This window comes from Nicotiana tabacum, chromosome 8 (genome assembly GCF_000715075.1).
Source record: "Nicotiana tabacum cultivar K326 chromosome 8, ASM71507v2, whole genome shotgun sequence".
In the NCBI taxonomy this organism is placed as follows: domain Eukaryota; kingdom Viridiplantae; phylum Streptophyta; class Magnoliopsida; order Solanales; family Solanaceae; genus Nicotiana; species Nicotiana tabacum.
The window spans coordinates 28,461,937-28,473,510 of NC_134087.1; the positions used below are offsets into that span (position 1 = coordinate 28,461,937).

The 11,574-nt window shown below is 36.4% G+C and overlaps 2 protein-coding genes across 2 annotated transcripts; both read right to left on the reverse strand.

Moving 5' to 3' along the window:
• Positions 1-2,190: 2,190 nt before the first annotated feature.
• Positions 2,191-3,499, reverse strand: LOC107784947 (histone H1-like). The gene is given in 4 exon segments (NM_001325391.1): positions 2,191-2,667; positions 2,670-2,675; positions 2,677-3,013; positions 3,238-3,499. Coding segments are annotated over 4 exon segments (849 nt in total). The 5' UTR covers positions 3,430-3,499; the 3' UTR covers positions 2,191-2,353.
• Positions 3,500-4,996: 1,497 nt separating this feature from the next.
• On the reverse strand, positions 4,997-9,636 carry LOC107784945 (uncharacterized). The gene is made up of 6 exons (XM_016606148.2): positions 9,202-9,636; positions 8,017-8,112; positions 7,696-7,914; positions 6,823-6,919; positions 5,831-5,893; positions 4,997-5,725 (listed from the first exon to the last, which is right to left on the reverse strand). The coding sequence occupies exons 1-6, from the start codon at positions 9,472-9,474 to the stop codon at positions 5,532-5,534; spliced, it is 942 nt and encodes a 313-aa protein (XP_016461634.1). The 5' UTR covers positions 9,475-9,636; the 3' UTR covers positions 4,997-5,531.
• Between the last annotated feature and the right edge of the window lie 1,938 nt (positions 9,637-11,574).

The following is an 11,574-nucleotide window of genomic DNA, read 5'->3' on the forward strand; positions in this document are numbered from 1 at the left end:
CTAGAATACACACTATTAGATAATACACAACTGCTAGATAATGTGTCATTACACAAACCCCTAGTATTACTATTATCATCTACGGCTAACTTGCATCCCTTGGTTGAAGCATCAGTCTTTGTTGGAGCAATGTTGGGATCAGGCAAAACATGTTCTGGCGCTGTAGTTGTTAGTAACATTACATACTTGTCTTCTTCAAAAACTTGTCTTACAAAACCTGGGATTGTATCAAAAATACACTGGACATAGTTATCTCCAAAGTTGCTTGCTTCCTTAGCTAGTAGATTTGCACTACTGGTTTATCTAATTTGTTCAGGAGGTACTTGCAGTCAATTAATATATTATCAAACAACATATTATTAGATTGGATCATTCTAACAATCTCTTTCGCATCCACTTCCACCTCCAGTGGTTTCAAATTATGTTCATGTGCAAGTGTAAGACCAAGTAGCAGTGCATGTAATTCCGCTGACATAGCTGTATTTCTTGGGATTGAAGCAGCAAATCCCAGCACCCATTCTGCTTTGAATGTCTAATTAGTCCACTGATGCCAGCATTTGTATCCGAGCATGACCCATCTGTATTAAGTTTATAAAACTTAACTTTTTGAGGAATCCACCTAAAATTAGGCTGCCGTGTTCTAACACATTTATGACCTTTAGCTGTTAAATAAATGAACTCAACAGCATGCTGAGTTGTATGGCCAATGGAAGTTCTGTCAGTACTATGATTGTAAATGTTTTTATTACGTGCTAATCGTATGTTCCATAGGCTTAGTGGTACAAATGAGCGCGAAGTAATGTGATAAGGAAACTTAATGCCCTGACAATGAATGAATTCATGCAACTAGTTATTTGGATGTGTGGTATTAATGATTTGATCAATATACTGGCTGATGCCCATTTCTTGCTAGTATGCTCGAGCACTGTTACATTCCAGAAATAAGTGTTTCACTGTTTCATTTTCTTGATGACAATATTGGCAAGTTGCATCTTGAATTAGATTAATATTTTTAAGGTAATCTTTAGTAGGGAGTCTATTATGATATAGACGCCAAATAAATCCTTTGATTTTGGTTTGTATAGGGAGTTTCCATATCCAAGAGTATTTTATATGAGTATTAGTAGTTTGGTAGAAGTTAGTAGACAAAGCAGTGTACATAGAATTAGTAGTGAAGTTACCTTTTGGTGTTAGACCCCAGTATATAAGGTCATTCTTAGGATAATATTTAGGAACATATGTGTTTAATATTGTTTGTATAATAGCTGGTGGCAAGTCAAATGGAGAATTATTCAAATTCCAGCACCCATCATGTAATAGAGAAGAAATCATAATATTTTGATGGCTAGATGGCATTGTTGTACTTGCTTTAATCCAAGGGTCCTCCTATTTTCCATTGTAAACCTAATCGACATTGTTGCCAACCATAGAGAATATTTGACCAAATTTTTAATTGACCTAAAGTATGTGATTTCTTAGTTAGTGCTCTCTTCCTTTTTCTTTTAAATTATTATGACTAGATTGAAGAATGAAGGATAAATTATTTTATTTTATTCTCATTTTGCCGTCAATTACTCAAAGACTTTTTTAAAACATAAATTTTTCATATTTAAATTTATGTACATATGCATAACTCATAAGTATACCTAAGAGATGAATCTTACTAACAAAGGAAAACTATTTCAACTCTCAACATAGTAATGGTTCCTGTAAAATTAACGAAATTTGGCCCAAATTTGTTTATGTTCTATCTGAAATTGCTGAATTTGCCCTTCATTACATTTTTTATTCTATTTATATACTATTTATGTTACTAAATCATTTTAATCTATTCATACTCTTTATGTTACTAAATCATCTTGTATTTGGTATTACAAATAGTTGAGCTTTAGCCTGACATAGAAAAACTCCATGTAAATTCAATGTAATTAACCTTCTTCAAATTACAAAAATCTTTTTTCAATGCAATCAAGTTGGAATTTAGACAAGTGTATTAATAATTTCAGCTTCTTTTCTTTTTAATAGTATTAAGAGTAGTTTGTTAATGGTTACGTAGGATCACACTAAACTTACTGGCGTGCAAGAGACGCATTTTGCTAGCTACAACACTAAAAAAATGGCCAGAAATTAAATGGAGAGTTGCTGAAAATAATACTAGTGCATAAGCTGTAACAAGACTATCATCTAATAAAAGTGCACTGAACAGCATAAATTTAGATATTAATAGGATTATTATAAGATCAAAAATAAAAACAGAAAATACAACTGAAAGTTAAAATACGATTCTCTATATCGGGCGCAAATACAAACCACCCACAAAGATCCAGAAAATTTACAATCCTAACCCTATCTATTACTTCCTCCCCTTTCTAGCAGATGCCCTCTTCGCCGGCGACTTTGCCGTCTTAGCCTTAACACTCTTAGCAGCAGGTGCCGCCTTCTTCACCGGAACCTTTTTCGCCACCGGCTTCGGCGCAGCTTTCCTCGACGGAGTACTCCTTGTAGCAGTCCTGGCTACCTTAGCTGGCTTCTCTTTCGCCTTTGGCTTAGCTGCAGCCTTAGTTTTTACAGGAGTTTTAGGCTTCTCCGCAGCTTTCGGCTTCGCTACAGCTGCCGCCTTAGGCTTCACAGCAGGCTTAGCTTTAGCAACAAGCTTCGCCTTCACCTTCGCCTTTGGCTTTGCCTTTGGTTTAGTAGCAGTTTTTGCCTTTGGAGCAACAGTCTTAGGTTTTGGCTTCGGTTTTGCCTTTGTTGCTTTCGGCTTAGCTGCCGGCTTCTTCTTCGCCGGCGCAGTAGCAGCAGCCTTTGGAGCTGCAGATCGTGCAGCTGGAAGTTTGTACGAACTCTTAACCTTGACGAGTTTACCAGAAGCCACAAGCTTCTTCAATTGAACAAGCAACAGTTTCCTGAAATTTGATGGAAGATTCTTCTGCTTATCTTCGATGAACTTTGTGATCGCGTGCTGGCTCGATCCAGTTTTATCCTTCAGTGTTACAATCGCATCCTTAATCATCTGCAAAATTAGGCAAATTAACAAATTAATTCAACTATAACAACTATAGCTTGATCAATCCATACAGATCCTCAATTTTCACTAATCATCTACATAACAACTACTGCAGCTCAATCGATACGAATCCTCAATTTTCATTGCGCTTCATTTGCACGGATACAGTCCTAATTTCCAAAATTCAACATTTCCTTAACAAATTGAACAATTTAGTTAACGAATTATACCTCAAAGTACGAAGGATGAGTAGGAGGATTTCTCTTCCTCGGAGCAGCTGGTTTTTTAGCCTCAATCTCCTTCTCTTTCTTTGGTTCATCGGGCTCCGCAGCCGGAGAGTTCTCTTCCTTGGCCGGCTCAGCTTCCACCACCACCGCTTCAGTTACAATCTCGGTTACTACAAGTGGTTCTTCAGTCGCCATCTCTTAGCACAAAATCGGATTCGGGTTAGGGTTTATAAGAGAATTGGAAATGGGGAAAAACAGATCTATATCTGTAGAAATTACTGGGATTTCTTTTTCTTTTTTGCAGGTATGAATTTGTTGATGAAATTGAGAAGACCATATATAGTAAGGGTGAAGTAGTTCATATCCAGAATTCTGAGAGCTGATTGGTCGATAGCCTTTTGACGCGGATTCATAGTTTAGGTGAATTTTAAATATAAACCGTTGGATATAATCTCATCAACGGATCGTAACGGTAGGTGACTAAGACAGGGATTCGGATTGAAACAAGAAAGCTTGTTTTGGTTGCTTGAGTTGTGTTTTTGTGCTCAATTGATCTAGGCATAAATTGAGCTATACTTTATGGATTTAGATCAATTTTTTTTTATTAGGTAGATAATTTCGTAAGCTTTCTGAAGAGATTTTTTTTGGATTTTTTGGATGAGAAATCTGAGAGATCTTTAATTTTGAATACCAAGTGGTCTGATCAATGAGTTTCTTGGAGTCTTTTGAGGTTTTGGTTAATTTTAGGTCAATGCTTTGGGTAAAAAACTGGTTTTTTCTTCTGAAATGATAGTAAACTAAACAAGGAGTCCGCGAAATCAAGAATCACAAAAATCCGATCAGATTTGGTCATGGAACTATTGGTTCAAATGTCATTGAAGATGAACACTTACACAACTATTTGTACTTCTTGAAGTATAAAGCAAGTGTATATATTTTCTTCACAAATCTCATTAATTTCTACTATTTTTTTTTTCATATCACAATTACACTTTTGGGTGACTGAATCGTTACTTGTTTCTAGTTCCAACATAAAAATTATTATTATATTATTATCGTATATAATATGACTCTAAGTAGATTATCGCACGTTCATTTGCTACAAGTTTCATACTTGATTCTTATCTCATGTTTTCAACTTTGGGTTAATGTGCTATGATATTAGATAGTTGAATGTTATATTCTAACATAGAATCATGTTAACACGAAGTATTTATAACATTATCATCGTCCTTACACTCCAGTGATTAAAATTGGTGTTCTTAGTAATACTAGTTTGGAGTGCCAATAGTAATATAGTTGCTTAATGGTTCTTCATTTCACGTATGATGGTGTAGATATTTTTTATGTTATCATTAGTCAGAAAACTAACTTAATGGACAAATAAGGGATCGATAAGAATCTATCTTGAACTCCAAAGAACAGGAGCAGATATACTATTTACCACTGGATATCCACTTTATATATATATATATATATATATATATATATATATATATATATATATATATATATATATATATATATATATATATATATATATATATATATATATATATATATATATATATATATATATATATATATATATATATATATATATATATATATATATATATATATTTGTTTTAGCTTGGCCTTCGCCTCACTTTAATTTCATATTCTAGATTATTGTAGCTTGGATGTCAAAGAATTAGCAGTCAACCATTGAAACATTCGTATTAAATTGTTTACTCAATCAACATAGCAAGATTGCAAATCAGATTAGAAGGTTGATACAAATGCACCTATAAACATGCTTCAAAAAGGAAGTATTTATACTATGCACAAAGCTTAGATACAGGGGCGGATCCAGCGTCGCGATGCCGGGTTCATCTGAACCCAGTATTTTTAACGCGGAGCGTAGATTTATGTATACAAATTGTCTAAAATAAGAACAAATAGCATATATGAACTCATAACTTTAACATTATAATGAGTTCGAACCCATAGAATTCAAATCCTTGATCCGCCTCTGCTTAGATATGATATAGCATCCCATCGCGAGATCAACTGTGTGTTACAAAATGCAGTGAAATCTGTTGTTTTCACTTGAGACACTAAAAAACTAGTCAAGGAAACCCAATATCAAGAACACGTGTTATCTTTTTCCAGTAAATGGTGATGCTTAATCCTACAATAGGTGTTGTTCCCTTGCTGTTCCGGGGCAAAATATTAGGCAGCTTAAACATGCTGTGGGAGAAGCTTTGACACGAGCTAAAGAGTCACAAACACACCATTGTAACACTTGGATATATCTAGTTGCGAGCTAGACCAATGATATGAGGATTTATCAGCGATGCAGCTGATAAGACAGCTTGATGACTGTCTACATTCGAGAAACCGGCTTTACTGATATCATTTCCTGTTTTCCTGGTAAGATGACAACCATCTGCGAGTGTTTGCTGCAAAGGATCAAGCAATCCCTGAACGAATCTGAGAATTGTTCCATCTGTCCAATTGCAGCCGGAAAAATATACTTTTTACTTGATGATGATAACACATTAGGAGAGGCAGGGAAATAGCTTAAAATGAAGAATGTGACTATTATGTTTACCTGCTGCAGCTACATGTTCAACAAAGAGGTAAAGGCCACCAGGCTTGAGCACTCTTCTGATCTCTAGGAGAATAGATAGAGCATTATATCAGAATTTCATCCTTTTCTATCTTTCTAAAGAAAAGAAAGGAGAGATAGTAAGTCAAGAGGGAAAGAGCATTTCAACAACAGTGAAATACACAGATATCAGTATCCTGGCTTAGAGTCTCACATTTTTTAAAAATGAAAACGACATGATCACCATAATATTTTGACTTAATGCTGCTTCAGGATCCAAATGGAGGTGGTTATCAAAGAGAAGGTTAAGCTGTCGAGGTTCCATAAACTAACATCGTTAGGATAATATGTTAGACCTATAACAGCAACAAGAAAGAATCCGCATACACCAACTAACCAGATTAACCAGACTACGACATTTTCATAAGTTGTAATGTTACTATAAGTTTGGATGAACAACAAGATTTTGGTAGAAAAGCAGATCCAGAAGCTGCAGAATAAATAAAGATGGTGCATAATTGTCTTTCATCTTTGATAACTTTGTGCATTTGCAAGGTTAACACATTAAGATAAGGTCATTGAAGTCCTATGCTGAAACCGTCTTTCGCTCTCAGAAGAGCAATATATAAAATGTTAAGAGTGCCTTCTACAACAAAATGAGGACGTTTAATGAATAGCTCAATGAAATGAACCTGTGTTGCTTATCCATTTGTAGTGGAAAATTCAAACATAACTACAAGATAGAGACAAGTAAGATCATGATACAAAGGCCTGATGGTTATACAAGATACGATACAATGACAATCAAAAAGAGTCAGGCTTATATTTAATATAAGATTTGCCACACTACTATGATGGAAGTTGTGAGCAGGGACAGTTATATGACTTGATTTTGCAGTTGGACAAGTCCTTCTGCCACTAAAGCAGACAAGACAAAGAGTAGGATATGAATTGAAAAGGAACATTAAAGCATAAACCAAAAAAAGATTATATACCCTGCAGTGTCAGATTAACATCTGTGACAGAACATAACACAAGGGTGCCAATGACAGCATCAACTGAAGCATCACGTAATGGCAAGGACTCCGAGACCTGCGTGAAATTATCAACTTCAACTTACAAATTTCCTATTATGTGTTAGAAATGTCTCCAGATAATGATGTGTGAGTGACTAGTTGCCTGCTCATACAAAGTACATTGCTGTACCAACTAACACAACGGCAGAACCCACATATTTCATCAACTAGGTACAACAGCTACACTCTTGAGGGATTTGCATTACATATACGGTCGAAAATACACACACTGAAGAGCCTAGAGAAGTAAGTATACGAGCAAAGCATTAAAAAAGAAAAGAGAAAGACTAAAGTGAAATATATGAAGAAATGCCTGACCTCGACCAGAAAAATAAGAACACCTAAAAAGGAGCTGAGTTTGAGAACAAGGTGTATCAGAAGGAAAAATGAAGATGAAGGATAAAGCATGCTGTAAAATGTTATATGACGTGGGGAAAAGGTAAGAATTAATAACCGAAAAGAAAACAGAAAGCAATGCCTAAAAGACGCAAAAGAAAAGGGGACGGTTACACGGGCACAGTTAAATTACCATATGCCTAGTATTATTCTGATGCTATGATGTAAAACACATTAAGTTGAGCATTGTGAAAAATGCAAAAACACTTCATAAGGAAAGCCATAAAAGAAAGACTTTATCCTAGAAGGTCTTTTATGCGTACAAGTTAACATGTGGCTGCTAAGCTTAACGACAAAGCAATTTCGATTTAACCTTTCAGTGTATTCTCCAGAAATACCAGTAACTTTTAACAGCAGGATGATATTGACATATTGAGTCTGATTAAAGGTACAAACCGCGTGCAAGAATTTGAAATTTGAAGGTGGAAGGCCTGCAGCCTCTGCTGCTGCTTGAGCATATTTCTCCATCTTCCTATTTGGATCAATGCCATAAACGGAAGTGCCAGCCTCACTGGCATAATACTTCAAATTTGGACCTGTCCCGATACCAATTTCGAGGACTTGTTTGGCCTGGCCTCTCAGATTAGCAAAAAGCTCTGACTTGTAACCTTCAATCTTACAGAATAAATAAATTTAGTTCAGAAAATCTTATGTACTTCCACCATCTACAAATTCAAAATAACTTCTGCAGCTCTCAAGTGGTAAATACGAGCTAACCTCTGATTCATAAGATTTCATACTTGTGTTCATCGCTGATGCATAAAACTCCTCATACCAATCTGGCCTAGGAGGATGCCACCTATTCAACATTGCCTACACGTAAAATTAGTCATTGGTAAATCACTGATAAAGCATGTTAAAGCTACAACTACAACATTTGTTTGTGATCGAACAAATACAACATTAGCAAATCTGCCTCACTGCAAAGTTCTGTTGTTCTTACTTAATCAGTTCCAATAACTCTAAGGAAAGAGCAGGTATTCTCCAGCTTAAATTACTATATTGAAACTTCTTCTAAAAATATTCATGCTACGACTCGGATTAGCCCATAGATTATGCTTCTCCATCTAGACATTTTTCCTGACTGTTAATATCCTTACTTCCGGAAACTTCAGTAACGAACTAGCAAAAATACTTCTGTTCTCAAAAGTTCAATACTTTACAAGTTAGAGTCCAACATTCTCAACTTGAACTACCAAAATTCTACAGACTGTTTCTTTAAATGTGTGGGAAAATCGCCTAGCACCAATTTTATGTCAGACAAGTCAATAAGTCGATGTCGCCTCAATTCCAAACTAGTTGGGAATCGGCTAACATCATAGTCAGAATATTTTAATGCTGAGGGTCAAAATACCAAATTCATGCAATGAAAATAATCTTGTTTAATATTTCATGTTAGAAGTGTGCGATCATCTCGTCTAAAAGTTTAAACTGCATAAAGAATACATAAATTATTTAATTATATTTTGAACATATTGTGAAGGGGAGCCTTGGAGCAACAGTAAAGTTATCGCCGTGTGACCTATATGTCATGGATTCGGGCCGCGGAAGCAGCCACTAATGCTTGCATTACGGTAGGCTGTCTACATCACATCCTTTTGAATGCGGACCTTACCCGGACCCTGCGTGAACGCGGAATGTCTTGTACACTGGCTGCCCCTTTTTTTTCAACACATTGACTCATTCTTTTTTTCAACAAATGGTGGCAGTGAGACTTGAAGCTACACTTCTGTCTACTTGTGTGACTATCTCATTGAAATATTTAAGCTCTTAATTAACACCATTTTTATCTACATGGAATCAATCACCCAATATCAAATAAACTTCAGTGAAGCATATATATATATATATATATATATATATATATATATATATATATATATATATATATATATATATTACCATGGAATCAATATCATCAGAAGCAAGTGAAGGATGGATAGGCAAGAGAGCAGCTGCTCCAACTGCTGCCATAAAACTTCTTCTACTGCAGCAAAAGCATAATTTGTTATTACAATTCAAAGGGTATTTTAACTTTTTCTGTATTTGAGAATGAAAAGGGACATCTTTTAAAGTTGTGCTTTCATCAGAAGAAGATGAATTCACAGCTTTCAGTTTCTGGGTACAGTGAATCTTGGGATAAAAATATGTGGAAAAGGTTGTATGGATCAACATATTCTTTGAATTCCTATAATTTTGGCTTCTGGGGTTTGCATTAGTTCAGTTAAAAGAAATTGGAATTGCCAGTAATATTCACTAGTGAGGGAGATAAGAAAGAAAGTAACAAACATATAGTAGTTCTTTTCTTTCTTTCTTTCTTCTTGTCACTAAGGTTCATAAAAAAAAATATACTAAAGTTTATTAAAGAAAAAATGCTCTCTACCAAGATGTTTAAGATGTGAACTTAAGACCTTTTGAATACCTTTTTATAATATAATTTTTTTCTTTTGTTACTTTATAATTTTTTAGTCGCGACTATTTAATAATTTAAAAAAATAAAAAGATAAATATACATTGGAGTCCCAAACAGCTAAGTGTAAGAGAATAATTTTTTTAATGTGTTAACGTTTGAACTTTAGGTTGATGAAGCGCGGGACTTGGACCAAGTGAAGTGCATCAAGGACGAAGAAGGTAGAGTTTTGTTGGATGAGGGGCTTATTCGTCGGATATGGCAGACCTACTTCCATAGTCTCTTGAACGAGGAGGGGGACACGAGTATTGTCCTGGGTGATTTGGAACTCTCCGGGAGTCGTTGTGACTTTGGATATTATAGGCCAATTAGAGTTGATGAAGTTGAGGGGGGCGTAAGATGAGCAGGGGCAAAGCGACCGGACCGGAGAATAAGGGTGACATTGCAATAACTATCGGGGTATCAAGTTGCTTAACCATACTATGAAAGTATAAGAGAAAGTGGTAGAGCTAAGGGTGGGGAGGGGTGTGTCTATTTTCGAGAACCAATTTGGATTTATGCCGGGGCGTTCGACTACAGAAGCCATCCACCTTGTTAGGAGAATGATGGAGAAGTATAAGGAGAGAAAGAAGGACTTATATATGGTGTTCATCGACTTAGAAAAGACGTACGATAAAATTCCGAGGGAGGTTTTGTAGAGATGTTTGGAGGCTAGAGGTGTGCATGTTGCCTATGTTAGGTTGATTAAGGACATGTATGATGGAGTAAAGACCCGAGTGAGGATGGTGGGTGGGGACTCGGACCATTTTCCGATTATGATGGGGTTGTATCAGGGCTCGGCACTCAGCCCTTTTTTGTTTGCTCTAGTGATGGACGTATTGATGCGCCACATCCAAGGGGAGTTGTCGTGGTGCATGCTATTTGCAGATGATATTGTATTGATTGATGAGACGCGAGACAATGTGAATGCACAATTAGAGGTATGGAGACAGACCTTGGAATCTAAAGGTTTCAAGTTGAGCAGGACCAAGACAGAATATTTGGAGTATAAGTTCAGGGGCGAGACTCAATGAGGGAAGGGGAGGTAAGGCTGGACTCACAGGTCATCCCTAGGAGAGGGAGTTTTAAGTACCTTGGGTCTATCATTTAGGGGGATGGGGAGATTGATGAAGATTTGACACATTGTATTGGGACGGGATGGATGAAATGGAGACTCACTTCCGGTGTTTTGTGTGACAAGAAGGTGCCACTGAAACTTAAGGGTAAGTTCTATAGAGTGGTGGTCAGACCAACAATGTTGTATGGGGCTGAGTGTTGGACGGTCAAGATCGCTCATGTCCAGAAGATGAAAGTAGCAGAGATGAGAATGTTGAGATGGATGTGCGGGCACACCAGGTTAGATAGGATAAAAAATGAGATTATTCGCGACAAGGTGGGTGTGGCTCATATTGAGGACAAGATGCGGGAATCACGACTTAGGTGGTTTGGTCACGTGAGGAGGAGGAGCACAGACACCCCAGTGAGGAGGTGTGAAAGGTTGAATCGGAGGTCCTACAGAGAGGTAGAAGTAGGCGAAAGAAGAGGTGGGTGAGGTGATTAGGCAAGACACAACGCAGCTTCAACTGACCAAGGACATGACCCTTGATAAGAAGGTATGGAGGTCGCGTATTAGGGTAGTAGAGTAGGTAGTCTAGAGTGTTCATAGCAGTAGTGTTGGTAGTAGGTTTTTATGACTAACCATTATTTTCTTTCATTGTTGATCACCTTACTATCTGGTTGTTTTCATTCTGCTTTTATATGGCTTCTTGATACTATCTCTTATTGTCTATATTTTTATTAATGTGGTGCTTATACTTGTCACACCT